General features: G+C 41.8%; 3 protein-coding genes across 5 annotated transcripts in view; 1 reads left to right on the top strand and 2 right to left on the bottom strand.

Annotated features, from left to right (window-relative positions):
* Positions 1-1,132, bottom strand: part of sorbs3 (sorbin and SH3 domain containing 3) — a 26,673-nt gene extending 25,541 nt beyond the window's left edge. For both annotated transcript variants that reach the window (XM_088994749.1, XM_088994748.1), the window contains exon 1: positions 844-1,132. The gene's annotated coding sequence lies outside the window, so the exon portion shown is untranslated. The remainder of the gene's footprint in view (positions 1-843) is intronic.
* nkx6-3 (NK6 homeobox 3) overlaps positions 1-21,185 on the top strand; it is a 22,625-nt gene extending 1,440 nt beyond the window's left edge. Inside the window, exons 2-5 of one of the 2 annotated variants that reach the window (XM_088994757.1) lie at positions 16,441-16,638; positions 16,724-17,198; positions 18,776-18,942; positions 19,140-21,185. In XM_088994757.1, the coding sequence (XP_088850883.1) occupies positions 16,781-17,198; positions 18,776-18,942; positions 19,140-19,367 (813 nt within the window). In that variant the 5' untranslated portion in view covers positions 16,441-16,638; positions 16,724-16,780 and the 3' untranslated portion in view covers positions 19,368-21,185. Of the gene's footprint in view, positions 1-15,948; positions 16,639-16,723; positions 17,199-18,775; positions 18,943-19,139 lie in introns of those variants that run through there. The other variant, XM_088994758.1, reaches the window with a different exon arrangement.
* LOC148899482 (E3 ubiquitin-protein ligase NEURL3) lies at positions 7,617-13,968 on the bottom strand. The gene is made up of 4 exons (XM_088995544.1): positions 13,474-13,968; positions 8,522-9,037; positions 8,195-8,326; positions 7,617-8,102 (listed from the first exon to the last, which is right to left on the bottom strand). Exons 1-4 carry the CDS (start codon positions 13,493-13,495, stop codon positions 7,924-7,926), a joined length of 849 nt encoding a protein of 282 aa, XP_088851670.1. The 5' UTR covers positions 13,496-13,968; the 3' UTR covers positions 7,617-7,923.

Below are 21,185 nucleotides of genomic sequence, written 5' to 3'. Positions count from 1 at the left end.
TGTGTGTGTGTGTGTGTGTGTGTGTGTGTGTGTGTGTGTGAACACTTTGCAACCACCTTCCTTAATTTGCACTGCACAATCAACAGTAAGCCATAGTTGCAACTTTAATTGGTGCAGGTGAATACCTGTCCACCTGGACATAGAAAAACAAAAGTAATCTAATCAGAAGAATCCATAATACCCTATTCAATAGGTAGCAAGGGGGCCTATTGCTACCACCACAGACATAAAAACCACAGGATAAATTTTAGAGCAAACTTGTGATGTCATTTGCTAGAGTCCACAAGTGCAGAATTGTCACATGAACAGGTACACACAGGTTAGAAATCACTGCTTTTATCTTTTTTTATGTCACATCTTGTTCTCTGAGGCAGCACTGAAGGAATGTGAGCATGGGAACATGTAAGCACTAGATTGTATTTGTTTTAGCAGTTAACAACATGTTCTACTTACATATCCCACATCTATTCTCAAGGGAACTTTGGCTTGGTGACAAATAATTAACTATTTCTAACAAATGCATGAAGATGAATGAACAAGGGATTTAGCAGTGTCTCTGAAGCTTTCACACACACACACACAGCAATGCTGATAATCATCAGGACAGTCACATTTTTCTCATCAAGTGTTGTGAAACTTCCTACATTGATGTGATAACCTCAAATTATGGCAGGGTCATTGTAAACTTTGTTTAGCGTAAAAGCAATCAAATCAAACACTGATAATGGGGTCCATCCTTTGCTGCAGAAGCACAAAAACAAAGCATATGAATGATGCATGATTTCTTTTTACCTCCTCCAACCGGCGAACTGCCTGCTGTCAAGATGTGTGCAATATACTTACAGGCAAAGCGCACGCCGGCCGGGGTCTCCTCAACACAGATGAGTGAAGGAAGGAGGTGAATGGAAGAAAAAAGAGGGAGGGAACCGCTGCCGCTTTTTCTCTTTCTCTTGTTCTCTGTCTCCAACCAACAGAGTGTCTTTATCTTATGTTGAACCCTGCGTGGCTGTGAAAGTAGGCGAGGGCGGGTAGGCGCGCGCGAGTGTGTGTGTGTGTGTGTGTGTGTGTGTGTGTGTGTGTGTGTGTGTGTGTGTGTGTGTGTGTGTGTGTGTGTGTGTGTGTGTGTGTGTATGCGTGTGCCTGTATGGCTTGTGTTTGCATGTGTGAGTGTGAGCACATGCCTCAGAGCTCATCAGGGAGATGGCGCTCGCTAATAGTTTCCATCCACAGCTGGAAGTAATAGAGCTTCCCATTCAGGCCATTCGGGCTCCGTGGCACCACTTTTCATGCGAGACACGATGAGGTCGTTTGCTCTGAACTGAGGGACAGGTCATGTCATTGTACTGGGTAGAAGAGAAAAGAAATGAAGAGAATAGATTGGAATAGTTGTTTTAACTCTACAGTGCAGTATTTGATATATATATATATATATATATATATATATATATATATATATATATATATATATATATATATATATATATATATATATATATATATATATAAGTTTGTATTTGAAGAACAAAGGGAACGTCTGCAAATAAATATCAAGAAGGTACACATTTAAGATGTACAGTATAGTCAGAAGTGTTTTGGTCTCGTGGTGGTTTTATTGTGAGCTCAGTGGGGTTGGGTTGTATGATGTTATCTCTGTTTGTTCCGGTCCTGATGGGCCGGTGGCGCCTGCCAGGGTCAAATAGGGGACTGGGTGCGATGGCTATTGTCACCTGGGACTGCCACAGCTCTTCTCAGGCAGCAGGGCATTAAGGACAGTGACAGTTCTCTGGGGTCTCTTCTGTTGTGTCTCAGTGAAGCGGAAGAACCGCGCTGTGACGCATGACGTCTTTGGCCGAAGAAAGAAGGAAGTAGAGGAGACCAAAAGTGTGGATGGACTCGGTTCATATGTAGCGGTACAGATTTTTGTTACGGGGACAGCAAGTTCATTCTTTTGAAAATGAATTTACATGGCAGGACTAACCTCTTGCGGTTTGGTTAAAAGCCGAACAATCCCTCCACCGAGTGTTCTGGAGTCATTTTGCTGATTTATTTTTGTCCAATCTGCACTTGGCAGTGACGTGCAGTCAGTGGAGGCAGGTGAGGCAGTGCCTCACATGTCATCATGGAAAGCTGTCATGGAAATATCAAATGAAAAAATAAATTAAACAGTTCGATGTATTTAGTGATTTGTACTTTAAAGTTCTTGTCCATTTAACCTCACCGTTTTAGGATTTTTTTCAAAATCGCTGAATTTTCACATTTACCATTCAAATACGAAGTAGAGACGAGTGGTGACGTCATCGATGACGTCATCGATGACGTCAGTGCGTCACCAGCCATGAACCTCACCGCACGTCACTGCCACTTGGGTATTTATTTTTTGGATTAATTCCACGTTTGGCCACAGTGTGTCAGTACACTGTTGTGTTTGGTAATGTTAGAATTTGACAAGAGGATTTCAACATGAATGGCATTTTTTCCGAACGATATTTGTCAGTGATTATTGAATGCATCAATCATCCCCACCCTGCGTACATACGTAAAAAAGGAACACCTCTTGGATAATGTTATAATGCTCATCTTTGGGCATGTTTCTTGTTATATTTTGCAAGAGAAGTTTGTTAGTTTTAATGGAAACACGGGGATCGGGACACTGCTGCAATACTATATTTGTGTCTAATTATTGTTCCTTTTACTCTCTCAATGTATTGCAAGGTTTTGAATGTATATGTATGATTTGAAAATTGGTTTATAGCCATAATTAATGCCATAAATGCTGTAGAACATGCGTGGAGGATGTTTTACAAGAGTATTTCCCTATCGCTGATTTCACTGATTGCAGTGGTTGTCTTGGACGCGAATCTTACGATGAAGGAGCTATTACTGTAATAGGCCCGTTTTTTTTTTTATTAAGGGTTCTGACAACTCTTTGCCATATCTCAAATTTAGAAGACATGTTGTAATACAGTAGTGAAGTATTTGTAATTGGTTTCTTCCCACCACCGGAAGGTAATTGGATATTCTTACAAAAAACACCAGGTGGCTAATATCAGCATGTTACAGTGTTATCACCTGCAATGTATTAACATTTTTGTATAGATATTGAAGGAAGGTTTATCATGATGAAGTCCTCACTCAATGGAAATAATGAGTGTACACACATAGAAAATCCCACACACTAGTTCGACGGGGCCTCAGGAGATGTCACGGTTTTCTTTTATTGTGGTCGGGCAACATTTACAATATAGCCAAACATGAAGGCTTCACGGCTTTGTTTTGCTCACTTTGTTAAAGAGGATAATCTGTATTTGTGCCCAAAGCTACAGAGTAAAGCTCTCGGTGAACCATTAAACCATGTTTTTTAACAGTACTATCATTTTTAGTTTGTTTACCGATCAGGGGAAAGCTCATTCTGGAGCCTATCCCAGCTGCCTTAGGGCATTAGTATATTTGTCAGAACTTTGTTTTTTTTACATAACATGGGGTACAAGCAACTCTTTAGAAATTACAGAGCAAGTTCCTGACGCCCAACGTTTCTGAGGTTTAAGGCACAAATTCTCATCTACAGCATAATTATTCCCATTACTATTTTTTTATTACTATTTACAGTTGCTGTGAGTGATGTCACAAAACTGGTTCATTACTGAGGAAATGCTTCAGACTCGTCCCTTCATGAGAAACACACAAGTTTCACATGGGAAAATAAAGTCAAAAAGAAATGCATCGAAACACACTTGGTACATAAACTTGTTTGACCATTTTGCATGTAGAGACTAATATAGTAAGCTGATGCCAAAATATTTCGAGGTATCAGAAAAATTAACCTAAATTCCTTCTTGAACAACATGACACAACCAGCTGATAATGGCGGGGAAAAAATGAAAAGTGCACATCACATTTGTATGCATCGCAAAACATTTGAAACTTGTTCATAGGAATGACAACGGTTTGGGTCGGACGTGCACAAGTGACACATTGATGTGGACAGTGAACAAGTCGCTTTGATAATTTTAATTCTAGTCTGAGAACTGTATTAAAGGAAACGAGAAAAGCTGTGTATTTTGACCCACGTGTCTTGCTGTGAAACTGCACCACCTTTGTTTGTTCTTCTACTACTGCAGTATGGCTTTACATCCAACAGATGCCGCCCAATACCGCAAAACCTTTCATTCATTTTGACACATTGAACACACTGAACTGTGCGTGTATATATATATATATAAAATCATACAGTAAGACCTCAACTTACGAACGCCTTATACGAACTTTTCATCATACGAACGTCAACTTTAGGAAAATTATAATATAATTATAATAAGCACTATTTTCATAATACACACCCACCACAGCCGGTCCATCAAGCACACGACCTTCGGATCTGGCGGAGTGATCTTCGGCGGAAGCACACGACCGAACAGCGCTCCACGTCGAGCTCCTTTCCACACCCCGTCTCTCTGAATTCACACGTCCATCGCCTCCGATGAGCTTTTTGCAGATAATTTTACTATTATGAGACTGGAAAATAAACACCACAGGCTCGTGTTCAGCCTCAGTTCAAATGTGGTGCGTTACTATGAATAAATTGAAGAAACTACCTGTCATGATCTGGTTGGCGACCAACGGGGTGCGCTGTCGGCCCCGCCTGCACCTGCACAGGTGCTGGTCGTCCCGATCAGATTGGCGACAAACGGGTAGCTACGTTAGCCCTGCCTGCAGCCTCGTAGGTGCTGGGAGTTTAATAACTGACACTTAAAAGGACACCCGGCACGACCATCCGTTGTCGGTTCATTGTTTGCAGCTTGTTTGCTGCATGCATTGTGTATGTGTTTGTTTAACATTGGCGGACTTTTACTTTTGGTCTTCTTTTGCTACTTTGTATTTTTTCCATTCAGATGATTTTGATGTTTTACATTTTGTTCCTGCTGACCTTTATTTTAATACAATTTGTCAAACAACCTCCTGCTCCCTCCTGCCTGCTTTGTGGGATCCGCACCCGCCATCACCACCTCGCAAACCGTGACACTACCAGCCGTACACGTCTACTCTGCTCTGTTTATTTGTCATCCAAGACTTGGGGTGCGTCCACGTTCGAGAATAGCGCACGATTTCTTATGACTCTAGGCTGTTTGGAAGGCATTGTCTAACTGAATGAGCAGGGACAAACACTTGAACGCACCGCACCCCCTGTCAAGATGCGATAGAACTGATTGTGATTGGCTAAAGGGTAGAGTCATGTGTCATGGTAAGCCAATCAGAGCTAGAGTTTTCACACACACCGGAACAGCGTGTCAATAGTCACGCTAAATTGTCACGTGCGAGTTGACAGCTCGGGCGTGGCCGCCGCTCGAGACACTTCAATTTCATTTCATTTCAACGAGTCATTGTCACCTCACCAGTGACATGATTACGACGAAAGGTCTTGTCTTGTGCTGGCAAATCCAACAGTTTGCTTTGCACGAGGTGATTTTCAGAGGCGAGTGTGCCATTTTATTCGCCCCGCCCGCCTTCTTTTGTCGCGTTTTATTCCGCATCCGTGGAATCATCGGACTCACACCTTTTGTTGCATAAAATCACTGCCAGCACCTACGGGAATCGAAGTGAATGCAGATGACATTGAGCAGCTTGTTGCTGACCATAATGAGGTCATCAACACAGAGAATTTGATTTGCCTTCAAGAGGACAAGCAGAAGCAGGCCATTCAACAGTTGATGAGGAGGCTTTTAGAAAAGGCTATGACAATCATCAACATGATGAATGATAATGTGATGCCTCAGTTTTGTAAGACCTTACAAGTCAGAAAGCAACAGGTGTCAATGAGGAGCCATCAATGACCATCACAAATGTAAATAAAGTGACTTTATTATACAGTGCAGTGTATTTCTTTCATTACAATACAATAGCACATTTATTATACATAGGATAAGGTAGGTTGTGTGTAGTTTTAAGGCTTATTTAGTTGAAAAGTATATTTTATGGAAACCCGGCAACGGATTATTCCTATTTTAATGGTTTCCTATGGGATTTTTTTTTTAAGATACACACGTTTCGCCTTACACACTTTGTCTGGGAACCAATTAAGTTTGTAAGTTGAGGTCTCACTGTATATATATATATATATATATATATACAGTTCAGTCCATTTTTTTCATGTGCCCACTTGTTTTTTGAATCTCATAATCTTATGTTTTATGGAAAAACACTTTGTTGTATGTTTTGATTAATAAAGGGTTTACAGTAATGTCTTTCTAGAAGTTTCCATTTTTCTCATATAACCCAAAATTAATAGGCGTACATGTTATTAATCTTCACCTGCAACCAATGTTTTCAATTATTATCAGTGTTGCGCATTATTTCCCATTTACCAATTTGGTGGACAGTCCCATGTTTTTTGTTTCAATGCTTCATTTTGGATTCGTCATCAAAATGTTTATAATGAATGAAGCGAAAATTTCCATTTCAGAACATAAAATGTCATTAAGCCCGCCTCCAATGAAACAGTAGCCTAAAGACAAAGTTGGCCCTTTTCGGCTTTCAGCAACTTTCATTTTGCATTATAAAGGCAATAATTTCTTTTTACACTTATGTGATGGATTGTTGACTCATTTCTCTTAGTTCTTCTTCTTCTTTTCCTTTTGGCTTATCCCTTCAGAGGTCGCCACAGCGAATCGGTGTCCTCCATCTTGAGAGGTTTGATTCGCATGTTTGTTTTGGCCAAGCTTTTACGTCAGATGCCTTTCCTCACACAACCCTCTGTATTTATCTGGGCTTGGGACCGGCACAAGAAGACACTGGCTTGTGTCCCCTTGTGGCTACAGAACAAGCAACTCTATGAACATAATAAAGATGAAAATGCTACATAAAGGGCTCCCAAACACAAAATGGTCAGTATGGTTTGAGGAGCCCCCGATTAGAACGCAGAGTTCCAATGCATATGCGGAAGTGTCGCAGCTTGTAATTGTAGCGGATTTACGTGGGACAGGAGATGTGAGACATTCTCTTTTCGTCAATGGATGCTACAGCTTTGTTTTTTTTCAAAACTTAGTTATTAGCAGACGTGCATATTTCACTGTCGTCCCTGATCCACTGGTGAAAAGGATGCTTTGATCCCCTCCTCTTTTGTCTCCAACTGATTGAATGACTTGTGTTGTGTCATGTTTGTTGTGGTTTTGACTTCAAGATGTCGCCACGAGAGTGGCTGCCTTGACAGTCAAAGTCAAGTCAAAGTCAAAGCAGCAGCTCTTTACTTTTTTTCTACTTCTTTCTTTCCATTCCTCTTCCTTTCATAACTTTGATGCTGTGAAATGTAAAATTCTCCACTGTGAGACGAATAAAGGCTAATCTAACCTAATTGGTTTTGTCCATTCCATAGCATGTCCATGAAGAATGTTAGTCTTCATTAAAACATAATTTTAAGGCTTCATAACTTCTTTCCATTTGTTATTTTATACCAGAAAAATGATTTATGAATATGAAATATGAATAAACTCGATATCAAACATCCAACAGTGCCCATGAATGGATTCTGTGCTACGGTGGAGGTCCCACCGTGTGTCATCTTGTGGGAACGGCTGTTAAACTCACAAAGAGAAATATATGGACAAAGAACTTCATTGTATATTTCAGGTGTTTATTTACATATATACACTCATACATAAATACTTACAAACATAAAACATACATACATAGCATGCCTGAGAATTAACAGTGCAAACAAAGTTCTGCCTTCCACCCAAAAACCAAACCAAGTGACGACACAAACAATACACAATACAGTCGTACACAAATAACCCAGTAGGTATTGTATGATTAATCAATATTATAGAGTCATTTTGTACAAGTTTATATCTAAATAATTTTGTTCAAGTTTAAGAAATGCAACATCAAATCACAGAATTTACATCACGAGAAGGTGACAAGAGGTTGTCTCTAAGGGGCAGCCACCCAATTAATCACTGGCGTGCCCATCCTCTGCCTGCACAGGGGGCATGTACCAGAAGAATGAAAGATTTTTAAACTACACTTCAAACAAAAATGGTGACCACAATGTAGAGTATTTTGGACTTTTCTGTCCATGCACACCACGCAGATCATCTCTTCTCTTTCATCTGTCATCAAGAGACAGGAAGCAGCATGACAAGAAATCAGTTGTGGTACAATTGTCACTTGCTTTATTTTTTTTGAAGACGGGCTTCTATACCTGTTGTCACCAGCCGGTTGAGATGGGAGGAGTCATCAGTTGCCTCGAAGCCTGGTTCTAAAGAAGGTGAAGGTGCCACTACCAACATCTTATGTAACTTCCTGTTGAAAAATGTTCTGTGTATCATAGAACCTGTTGCAAAATGGAAGAGGTGATCATGAATAAGGTGGCTTATTCACGCAGCTGTATCCAGAGATTTCCAAAAATGCATAGGAGAGAAGAAATGTGTTCTCATCTCTCACTCCCTGGTCTTAATTTTTCTGGGTGTAACCCTCGAAAGAAAAACGTTTGTTCAGCTTCAGGCTGCATGACAAACATGAAACCTACCCAAGAGGAGAATGGAGGACGTCTGTCCGTAAATGTCAATCATGGCCCACAGAGGTCCTTTGACGTTGATTTGTTTGCGTAGTAGCCTGTACTCATTGGAGATCTGGTTTGTAACATATAAGCTGCCTTTGGATGACCGCCAGAATTCCAGCTCTGTTCCAGCCTTGCAGAACTTGACACTCAGGGCAGCCGCCCAGTGTCCAGGGGTGCAAGTGAGGTCAGGCATGGCCACTTTTGGCAGTGGTAGGTTACGGCAGTCTGGATCAACGTTGGTGAAACCCACTCGCATGGCTCCGTTCCAACGGTCAGTGACATCCTCGATTCGCAAACGAATCCGCTCGTTAACCCTCACGAGGCGGTTGCTGAAGACCAGGCCATTTTTGAAGGTTTCTTTATCCCTCTTAGCATGCTGACACCCCTTGCTCAGGTGGATGCTGGTACCAATGGCACGGTGATGGAACATGATTGGATTGAGGCAAATGAAATTACAGGTTTTTGAATTCCTTGACCTATCATCTGAAACATAAAATTGTCCAAGATGTATGATGCAACCAAGGTTTATTTAAAAAAGGCTTTTCATAAAGAGCGTTTGTCAATAACAAAACAAAGTGAAAAAAATTATCTCTTATGAAATCCAAGTCATTTTAAACACACACACACATGTATATATCAAAATCCCCGTCTCACCCCCCATGGGTGGTGTCTATCCCCCATTTTTTTTTAAGGTCGGGTCCTCTACCAGAGGTCAGGAAGCTTGAGGGTTCTGCGCAGTATCCGTGCTGTTCCCAGCACTGCGCTTTTCTGGACCGAGATATCCGATGTTGTTCCCGGGATCTGTTGCAACCATTCGTCAAGTTTGGGGGTCACTGCCCCGAGTGCTCCGACCACCTGAGACGACTGTCACCAGGCTCCCTCCAGTTCCTCTCTGAGCCCTTGGTATTTCCTGAGTTTCTCATGTTCCTTCATTCTGATGTTTCCATCACTCGGGACTGCGACATCCACGACAACTTCCTTTGCCCTTTATCTATGACCACGATATCTGGTTGGTTGGCCATTACCATCTTGTCAGTCTGTATCTGGAAGTTCCACAGGATCTTTGCTCGGTCATTCTCTACTACCTTGGGAGGTGTTTCCCATTTTGACCTTGGGGTTACCAGTCCATACTCCGCACAGATGTTTCGGTAGACTATGCCAGCCGCCTGGTTATGGCGCTCCATGTAGGCTTTCCCTGCCAGCATCTTACACCCTGCAGTTATGTGTTGGATTGTCTCGGGTGCCTCTTTGCACAACCTACACCTTGGGTCTTGTCTGGTGTGGTATATCCCTGCCTCTATGGCTCTGGTGTTCAGGGCCTGCTCTTGAGCAGCCAGGATGAGTGCCTCTGTGCTGTCCTTTAGGCCACCCCTCTCTAGCCAGTGACAGGACTTCATGAGATCAGCCACTTCAGTTATGGTTCGGTGGTACATCCCGTGTAGAGGCTTTTCCTCCCATGGTTGTCCCTCTTCAGCACCTCATCCTCTGTTCCCCATTGTCTGAGACATTCTCTGAGTACATCATCCGTTTGAGCATTCTCTTTGATGTATTCATTGAGCTTGGATGTTTCATCCTGGACAGTGGCTCTCACACTCACTAGTCCCCGGCATCCTTCCTTACGGCTTGTGTACAGTCTCGGGGTGCTGGACTTGGGATGGAACCCTTCATGCATGGTGAGGAGTTTTCGGGACTTAACATCCGTGGTCTGAATCTCTTCCTTAGGCCACCTTATTATTCCTGCAGAGTATCTGATCACTGGCAGGGCATAGCTGATTATTGCCCTGGTCTTGTTCTTGCCATTGAGCTGGCTTCTTAGGACTTGCCTCACCCGCTGGAGGTATTTGGTCATAGCCGCTTTCCTTGTTGCTAGTTCGAGGTTGCTATTGGCCTGTGGTATACCGAGGGACTTGTAGCTGTTTTCAATGTCTGCTATTGTTCCTTCAGGGAGTGAGACCCCTTCAGTGTGGACTACCTTGCCCCTCTTAGTCACCATCCGACTACATTTCTCTATCCCGAATGACATCCCGATGTCACTGCTGTAGATCCTGGTTGTGTGGATCAGGGAGTCTATGTTGCTCTTCGCATACAGCTTTATGTCATCAATGTAGAGGAGGTGACTGATTGGAGCTCCATTTCTGAGGCGGTATCCATAGCCTGTCTTGGCGATTATTTGGCTGAGGGGGTTCAGTCCTATGCAGAACAGCAGTGGGGAGAGTGCATCACCTTGGTACATGCCACATTTGATGGACACTTGCGTTAGTAGCTTGCCATTGGCTTCAAGTGTGGTTTTCCACATCCTCATCGGGTTTGCAACGAAGGCTCTCAGGGTCCTGTTGACCTTATACAACTCCAAGCATTCATTGATCCATGTGTGTGGCATTGAGTCATTGCTTTCTTGTAATCAATCCAGGCTGTGCACAGGTTGGTATGTCGGGACCTGCAGTCTTGTGCGACTGTTCTGTCAACCAGCAGCTGATGTTTGGCACCTGTAGTAATCCTACCAATGCCTTTCTGTGCTTTGCCCATGCATTGGATTGGATTGGATTGGATTTGCCTTTATTAGTCTCGCAGTGGAGAAATTTACATTTCACAGCAGCAAAGTTATGAAAGAAATGAAAGTAGAAAAGCAAAACATAGGAGCTGCTGGAAAGGCAGCCACTCTCGCGGCGCAGTCTTGAAGTCAAAAGAACAAAAAAAACTAAATAACAAATAACATGACAACACAAAGACAGAGAGACATTCATTCTTAAGCACTTTCTGTGCCCTCTTTGTTACATAAAGCACTTCCAGATGAAAGAGAGGATCAAAGTGTCTCTTCACCAGTGGATCAGGGACATCATGGTGGAACGTGCACGTCGACTACAAGCTAAATGTTGAAAGCAAACACGCAGCTGTAGCATCCATTGACGAAAAGAGATCGTCTCACATCTCCTGTCCCCCATAAATCAGCTTCAATTCCATCCCGCGACAGTTGCATGGACGCATCGGCGCTCTGCGCTGACACTCCTTCCTTCTTATCGCGAGCTCCTTAAGCCATGTATTCATCCAGCCGCAGACTGTTCAACAGCACCGACCTTCCACTGAACAAAGCGGGGCTGTGAAGATTGATCCATTGATCCATATGTCCACTTCTCTTAGCCGCAATGATGCCTGACATGAGCTTCCATGTTGTGGAGAGACAGTTTATTGGCTGATAGTTGGAAGGAACTGCACCCTTTGTGGAATCCTTCATGATCAGGATTGTTCGCCCTTCGGTTAGCCATCCTCGGGTGAGTCCCATACATCAGCAACTGGTTCATTTGTGCTGCTAAGCGGTCGTGGAGTGCTGTGAGTTTCTTTAGCCAGTAGGTGTGGACCATATCCGGGCCTGGTGCCGTCCAGTTTTTCATACCTGAGACTCTTTCTTGCTGCTGTGATGGTAACTGGGTTCTCTTCAGGGAGGTTGCTATGCTCCTCTTTCAGAGTCACCAGCCATTGTGCACTGCTGTTATGTGCGACCTCCTTCTCCCTGTCCAGTATCTTTCAGTTTCCAACCTTGGAGGGTCTGCTCTGCTGTTCGAACAGCCTGTTTATTCTTCTGGCCTCATTCTCTTTCGTGTATCTCCTTAGGCGACTGGACAAGGCCTGGAGCCTTTGTTTGGCAGTTTCGAGTGTTTCAGGTATGGTTATCTGCATGTACCTCTTGGGTATTGGCCTTTTATTCATACCTCTCTGGGTCTCCGTCAATTGACTCACATCTTTCCGAGCCGCCTTGATCTTAGCCTCCAACCGTCCGATATATCCGATCCTGTGACATGTAAATTTTCTCCTTGCGTTCATAGAAATAGTATAGTAATAAGCAGTACTATCGATATAACCGATATAGTAAAGTCTCGTTATATCGATATCGATATAACGATATTGCTATAACGATATCGATATAACGAGACTTTACTATATCGGCTATATCGATAGTACTGCTTATTACGATACTATTTCTATGAACGCAAGGAGAAAATTTACATGCCGCAGGATCGGATATATCGATAGTCCGGTTATATCGATATTTTTTCCGACTCCCGAGAATATCAATATAATGAGACTTTACTGTATATATATATATAAAAAACCAGGTGGTTGGCATAGTCTACCGAAACATCTGTGCGGAGTATGGACTGGAAACCCCAAGGTCAAGATGGGAAACACCTCCCAAGGTGTGAAAAGTAAATGACCGAGCAAAGATCCTGTGGGACTTCCGGATAAAGACTGACAAGATGGTAATGGCCAACCAACCAGATATCGTGGTCATAGATGAAGGGCAGAGGAAAGCCCCTGTTGTGGATGTAGCGGTCCCAAGTGATGGAAACATCAGAAAGAAGGAACATGAGAAAATCAAGAAATATCAAGGGCTCAGAAATGAGCTGGAGAGAGCCTGGAAGGTAAAGGTGACAGTCGTGCCTGTGGTGGTCGGAGCACTCGGGGCAGTGACCCCCAAACTCGACGAGTGATTGCAACAAATGCTGGGAACAACATCGGATATCTCGGTCCAGAAAAGTGCAGTGCTGGGAACAGCACGGATACTGCGCAAAACCGGGCTTAAAAAAAATGGGGGACAGACACCACCCATGGGATATATATATATATATATATATATATATATATATATATATATATATATATATATATATATATATATATACACACACACACACACACACATTTTTTTGCATGCCACTTTCGGGGCTCAGTTCAACACAAATATATCATGCTTGTTTTTGACATTGTCAACCATGTATTACTTCAAAAATATTGTTCTTGTTGGTACTGTACTGCACTATACTGAGTAGTACAGGAGCAAAAATCTAAATGCGTATTTAGTAAATTATATTTACAAAATATTCATTCAACATATGCAGGTAAATGTAAATTAATCATCTCACCAGTCGCCTTCCTTGCCATCATGTGATTGTCGTCTGGGTGAAGAAGCTTGAAGAAACAAGCCGATTTCACCTGACTTCATAAAGATGATGGTATCCAAGTGACATTCGGAACGTGTGATTTGAGATAAAAACGTTCCCCTCAGAAAGGGGTGGGACTACAAGAAGTAGAAACTTTCGGGAATTTTACCATGGACATGTGTGTGTATATACATGTCTTCGCAAACAGACCCAGGTTAAATCTCAAACTATACTGTTACACGTTGTTGTTTGTGCGTAGAAAATTACTTTGATGACGTGAATAATTAGAAAGGGGAAAACCCATGGGGCACAAACTGTTTGAATCTGTCGTCGGTCACGTGGCGTAAAATGTCATCGATTCGAAAATGAAACCTTTGCTGCAGAGCCCGCCTCTTCATTTTGATTGGCTGGCATCTGACTTCAGTCACAGGAAAGAAGCGTGAAAGAAAACGATTTTTTTTCAGTCGGAAAATTACACACGTCTGAAGGATTCGATTTCACTGGAGCGATTGCATGACTGTGGTCACATGACCATTTCGGGTAAACGGATGGATTCTGCAAAGCAGTGCACGAGTCTTTTTAAATAAAAACACTATTCACAATTTGTGTCTGCAGTTTTTTTTCGAGTAATAATATTTAACAACAATACACAAAGATAAAGAGATCAACAATTGCGTGTCTTTTTTATCTTACACGTCATAAGGAAATGCTGTTCCATATCCAATAAGGAAAACGAATAAGCTTATTGAAAAAAAGAATCACACTCGCCTTTATCGCCAATTGTATGTTTCAAACAAGCTTCATTTGTTTCTTGCAGGATTTGGTTTCAAAGTATGATCTACGCAATGTTTACACAATCATCTATTGTGGAAACCTCTTTTTTTGTAGATCTTGTATGGGTTAAAAGAAACAAGCAATACCACCAATGGTAAAAATAGTACAATAAAAAAATTGAAAAGAGAAAGAAAAATCCAATCGACTATCCAAGAAATGGGTATTCCATACCTATGCAGTGTATACAATGTAACACAAGGGCAAATAAAGAAACATAAAATTGATATAAACATGGACAAAAATGTATTGTAATAAATCTAAGACTCTTGTTCAATCTGATTATTTGACATTGCTCTGCATTGCATTGATCAACAAATCATGTCATAACAACAAAACTGTAGGAGTGGAATTGAATCATTGAGATGATTATTTTGAGGCGTTTGGCAGGTAAACAATTCAGAATATATTGACCGAGTTTATGTGTCATGATCTGTCTGAAGGACCACTTTCCGACAACAACGCCATGTTGGAAAATGAACCTTGCTTTAAAGGACAACCGACGTCACTTTTTTGTCAGAAAAACATTTGATAGCATCTAAAATACCCAAAACACACAGTATGATATTTTTATTCAAATGCAAAACACCAATAAAAATGACTTAAAGTGTCCAAAATCTGCAAAAAATTGAGCTGCGAATTGGGCATTTTCAGAAAGTCCCGCCCCCAATTTGTGACGTCACGCCAAGACGTCTTACATTGCTTGAGAATCAAAACAATCGCTTCAGATGCGGAGAATATGCTTTCTTGTTACACCTCCAGTTATGAATATGATTCAAATAGTTCTGAAGAGGAAAGCATACATGTTTGCAATCGATTAAATAATTTATTCCATGCCATTTTGAGGCAACATTGGGGAGAAACGATCACCAGAAAAGAGGCACAAAATGGCGACCTCCTGTTGCCACCTCCGTTTCCACAGGCTGATAAATTCCTTATATGGAGCTTGGACACCCTCTTCTGGCGGCTTTTGGGTGCAACACAAGGTTTTCAGACCAAACAATACAGGGAAATACATTGACGTGATGGAAGGACTGCTACAGTGTGTCTTTTTTTTTCGGTTAGGGGGCGTTCCTTTACTGACGTCACGTACGGACTCGTCACCAACTCAAAAACAAGATTTCCTGAATATTCACCGCGAATCTTAAAACTTAAAATATAACTATATGCGGTGGAATCTTTTTAAAATACGCTCCGTAGAAGTCATTTGAAGCCATTTTACAAATTATGAACACAACTTGTCCGGAGACGTCGGTTGTCCTTTAATACTAGATGTTCCTTAACTTTTCAATGGAAGTTCAAATGCTTGCAGCGTAAGGGTCCTAAAATTTGGATGTCATTAAAACAAGCCCTGGAAAACAAATCACAAAAACATTGTTGGTTGGATCGAGATTCACAAGATCTCAGTTCAGTCCCATAACATAAGTTAATTTAATTAGTCTGCCAATTGGCTTGTGGTCAGAGAGAGAAAGAGAGAGAGAGAGAGAGAGAGAGAGAGAGAGAGAGAGAGAGAGAGAGAGAGAGAGAGAGAGAGAGAGAGAGAGAGAGAGAGAGAGAGAGAGAGAGAGAGGGAGATTGTTGTGTTCCATCCACTATGCCATCCACTACCTGTGCATTGTATTGAATACACGTGACTTTCCTGTAAAACATCTCCCATTAAACTTTGAAGATGTTAGAGTGTATTGTTTTCCAAATATCATTGAGTCAAGGTAGGCAAACTAGACAGCTCTCCCAGGGCTCTTCTGTGAAACCACATTAGCTAAAAAACTCCAGCAAAAAGACTATATGTCACACAAGTTGTCGGTTTGTCACATTTGTTCACATCTGAAACAGACGAGAGCAACAAGAAATGTATAATAGCCTGCCTCCATGCAACGGTACAGAAGGATATTCTGTACTGGGTGTTTATGCTGCAGAGAAATGCACATTAGAGTCATCCAAAAACAGCCCGATGTAAAATACATTTACCGGGAGGCAAAACAAGGCTAGAATAGTACCCTACATTCCCTCCACACACTGTGTCACTCTTAGTCAAGCACGTCAGGACATCAAGAAAAATCTACTTGATCCCACTCTACCTGTTCAAAACATCATTAATCTGCAGCCGTCCATTTGCAGGCCCTCCTCTCGCCAGCCAACCAATGGCGAAGCCCAAAGGTGATAACCAATCCCACGGCGCATCAGAATGTGGTCTGTCGTTATCAATGTGCTTGTCCAGATGCGGTTTATGATAGTATGGAAGGGGAGCAGCATCAATTGGGGGCTGCATCTCTTTGCGTGTGGACCTACGGCCTGACTCACTATGTTTGCCGAGAGGTGAGGGTCAACCGTTGATCTCACCGGTCAGCATTTGGACCTCGTAGGAGTGCATTACACTAAAATTTGCTTATTTATGCCATAGGTGGTCAAGGAGATCCTGACCGGATCTTACCAGAGTTAACTGAGATCAAGCAATCCCATGGATCCAAACGTCCAAAGCTCTTTCCTGTTCAACAACGGCCTGAACCAGTTTACCGGCGAGATCAAGGCCCCAGTTTGTCAGTACTCTGTACCAAATTCTTTCTACAAGCTCAACACGGGCCTCAGCAGCCAGTTGCCACCGGGGACCCCGCATGGCATCAGTGACATTCTGAGCCGCTCCGTGGTGGGGTTGGGCTCCGCGGGCACCAGCAACAGCCTACTCTCCGGCTACTCCACCGCGGGGGGTTTCGGCCCGCCCGTCTCCAGCACGTCCATGTATTACGGCCGAGACTACAGCTCTACCTTGACCGGTTTGGCCAAGACCGGCGCCGAGTGTCCCATGAAAGGTCGCGGCTTGAGCTACTGGGCCGAGAGCGGCTGCGACTGGAGTGGAGACAAGCAGGACTGTGCCAACAGTGAGTCCGTAAACCACATTCAGGAGCACATTGCAATCGCAAAAAGGCATGAAATTGATCATATAATTCACTGTCAGCAAAATGGTCTGCGAATTGTAAGGAAAATTTGACCCACCCAAAAAATTAACAATGTCTTATGCCGTGTGTTGATTGATTTTCTAGAATCACAGACTTCATATTATGGGCTAAATTTACTCAATATAATCTCAAATTATGACACCTGAGAAATATTTTACATTTAAATAAATGCTTGAAGCATGTAAAATGCTTTGAGACAAAAATGTGCCTGTTTAAAAGAAATATATTAGGAGGCAGAGAAAAAAAAATATTCCAGTATGATTGCACACATGTAATCATAATCATCACGATCCTTATTTCTCTCTGTGCCTCTCACAACTATTACGATACGGTACAAATTGTTTCAAAAATGATCCATTCTGATCAATGTGTTTTTTGTCACATATTATCTATCAAATACAGTAAAGTCTCGTTATATCGATATTCAAGGGAGTCGGAAAAAATATCGATATAACCGGGACTATCGATATATCCGACCCTGTTTGCATGTAATTTTCTCCGTGCGTGCATAGAAATAGTATCGATATAACCGGGACTATCGATATATCCGATATCGATATAACGAGACTTTACTGTATATCTATTCCAAATATTTGATTTAGATTCAGTGAAAACTCCATAAGTGCACCTTGTGATTGATTTGCAAACAGCTGCACAGTGGCTCAAGTTGACCTGGGATCCAAAATAAGTCGAAGAAACAAAACGTGCCCGGAAAAAAATACCTCCATAGAGAGCAATTTGTAATCTGAAATGGATTTGGGTCCTTAAATCCATTTTAGATGCTGATTTAAAATGTTCTTTTTTTTCCTAGCACAAACGTTTGTAGCTATTTTCAGATTTTTTTTTGTTTCACCTGTATAAAAGGTTGTGCAATACAGATTTTACCATTTGTTGTAATTAATAGCTATCACGTTCCTGATTAAAAAAAAAAAAATACACGCTGATTTTCAATCACGAATACATTGCATTTTATATTATTATCACTGCTGTTATGTTTTGTTGGGCTCATATTGAATATTATTGACTCATTTAGAAAATCGAGGGAAGAAAAATAATTTAACTGTCTACTTGCCTTTTTTTTGCTGTTAATATCAAAAATGTGTTGTGTGATATTTTTTGATGTTGAAACATCAGAACAGGTCACAATGACCTGCGAACTTGTTGTGTTAGAGAAACAAAAATAGACGGGCGACTTGGAATCTGCACCCCAAAAAAAGAAAAAAGTTCAATTGCATCTCTGGTTTAAAAATATGCAACTGTTGGTTGACCAGAAATATTATGAGCCGTGCAGTATATGGAGATGTAAAAGTTGGACAATACAATCTTACTGAAGTTAAGTCGATTTTGATTTCTATGTAGGTTTTGTGGGGGGTGGGGGGAATGTATTGGACATAACCTTTGCCCTCAACTCACTCACAGATGATTTAAATGAAATGAAAAGCTTTGTACTGTATAGTGGGAACATGAATGGTAATAGTTAGAGTTTGGGGTGTTTTCAGGTGTTCTCCTGGGGGAAATGTCGGGTCGGAAGAAGCACACCAGGCCAACCTTCAGTGGGCATCAGATCTTTGCCCTGGAGAAGACCTTTGAGCAGACAAAGTATTTGGCAGGGCCAGAGCGGGCAAGGCTGGCTTATTCTCTTGGCATGACTGAATCTCAAGTGAAGGTGATCTTTTTATCTGATCTAATTCATTTGATTTTGATCTGGAAAATTGTACTCAAATAAGTGATTTCAGTAAACACTCAAATAAACTAGTTGAGCTGGGTGTGGTGTTGCGGAAATGCGTACGATCGACAACGTATGACAAAACGGTTCCAACTTATGCAGGTGATTGTGATTGAAACTTCTCATTTTCTCTCTAGGTTTGGTTCCAAAATCGCCGCACCAAGTGGAGGAAGAAGAGCGCGTCGGAGCCAAGCTCCACGCAGGCCCACGCGGGGCAGTCCGGCGAGGCCTCAGATAATGAGGTGGAGGACGAGGAGTACAACAAGCCTCTGGACCCGGACTCTGATGACGACAAGATCCGCATGCTGCTGCGCAAGCATCGCAAAACTTTCTCGGTCCTGCGTCTTGGGCCTCACCATGTATGATGCATACTTGTATACAAAAACATGTGCGTGGAGCATGCATAAAGGAGGGGAACGGGACAGGGATAGCTTCATGGGGCGGTTGCCAGGGCGTCCACTGCTCGATGTAAAATTTCAATAACAATCCGTCGGCAAAACTATTGGCAATTTTTCTTGTTGATCCGCTATTGATAGAGGCGTCCTCAAATTGAAAAACAGTGTTTTAACTCCTGCACCGCATCGACAAATTACTTTGACGCGGGAAACTGAATGGCATCTAGCAAGCTTCGCACATCACTGACATGACACTACATGCAAAGCAATTATTTATACACAAAGTGAAGAAAGAATACAAGCATGTGGAGAGGTTTTCTGAAGACATCCATGCCTGGGTGCCAATAAAGGGCTGATCAGACCTCTGACGATATTTTTCCCTTCCCGAGAGAGCAACGTTTGCCTTTTGTCCATGTTAGCATGTTAGCGCTTTGTTACAGATCCAGCTGTTGTTAAAGCACTATATCAATTAGTATGTATGTATTGCATTGCCTTTTGTAAAGCCGCCCCCATTTCAAGCTCAGCTGGCTGCAGACCCATATAATTTCAAAATTAACTCTTTTTTTCTGAGGAAAGAAGAGAGCTTCAGGTTTATGATGCTGTATTAAATGTTTATGTAGTCCTAAAACTTAATACTCTGTGGGTCCTGCAATTTGAGTGAAAATGACAAAAACACTAGCACGAGAGTGGACACATTTTTGCACGTCTGGCAGTGAATGAGACAAAAAAAATACAAATAAATGAAAATAAAGATGACAGAACGGGAAGAAAAGTCATGTAATTCCATGTCTTTAATACTTCAGGTAAATTAAAACCCAACTGAGAAGCACAGTGCTGTATTGGTGAGCAATTTGGCCATAAAGTTGAGAGGTTCTGCATTTACAATTTGACACAAGCCTTCCTGATCCCTTCTCATGCTCTTGTGGTTTTGATGTGTGGAAACTGGCTTCCTCCCCGCATTCCGAAAACATGCATCAAACACAAATGGACCATATGCATAAATGTCAAAGTGTCTTACTCAGTCAGCTGGAATAGCTCCAGCTCCCTCACAACCCTAATGAGTACAAGTATTTTTGAAAATGGCTAATAGTTTTGCCATACTTTTGAATATGTGTGTATCGTGGGTAAATTGTAAGATTTGTCTCTTTTTTTACAACTCAAGACAAATGGTGTTGTGCTGGCAGGTGACAGTTAACATAAAGCGAGCTTGCTGTAGCCTATTCCCGCGATATGTTCGAATTTAAAGAAATCAATACCAGCTCACCGGCTCATTGACCAAATTGTCTCCATGAGTCCACATAGCTCACAATGCTGTATTGAGGAATAAAAACATACTATTTGAATCTCAAAAATGAACTTTCTGGACGGTTGTAAATGCTTATCAACTTAATAAAGTCTCCTATGAATGATTTGAATGTTGAAGTGTATTTTTGGTGAAGTGTTTTGGTCGTAGTATTTTTTTCGTCATGTGAAAGATATGCCATGGCTAAATGAAGGTTGAGAAAAATGGCCCATCCACTGCACTTTCGTGCCAACTCAACGTATTACAAAGTTTCATTCCAGCTGCCCTTTAACTAATCATGGCAAGCCTTCATTCAAACAAGCATACTGTTTTCCAAAATGTTAGAACATGACCATGTTCTACAGAAGAAGAAAAAAAGGTGTGTGAGTGTGAGTTCGTGCATGCGTGTGTGTGTGTGTGTGTGTGCATGTGTATGCATGTGTGAATTTATAACAACAACGGTCATTTGTATTACACATTATTGGGCAATGCATGATGATTGTATA

Source organism: Hippocampus bargibanti, linkage group LG04 (genome assembly GCF_051943395.1).
Source record: "Hippocampus bargibanti isolate YZ-2025 linkage group LG04, ASM5194339v1, whole genome shotgun sequence".
In the NCBI taxonomy this organism is placed as follows: Eukaryota; Metazoa; Chordata; class Actinopteri; order Syngnathiformes; family Syngnathidae; genus Hippocampus; species Hippocampus bargibanti.
The sequence above is the reverse complement of the archived record's forward strand: the minus strand, read 5'-3'. Positions and strand labels throughout refer to the sequence as shown.

What these genes read in the sequence shown, in the direction of transcription:
- LOC148899482 (XM_088995544.1), bottom strand. Translation starts at nt 13,495, where the DNA reads ATGATGGCAAGGAAGGCGACTG. An exon ending in GATGGCAAGGAAGGCGACTG is followed by an intron (nt 9,038 to 13,473) that starts GTGAGATGATTA and finishes TTTATGTTTCAG; the next exon opens with ATGATAGGTCAAGGAATTCA. An exon ending in GTCCTCCATTCTCCTCTTGG is followed by an intron (nt 8,327 to 8,521) that starts GTAGGTTTCATG and finishes ATTTTGCAACAG; the next exon opens with GTTCTATGATACACAGAACA.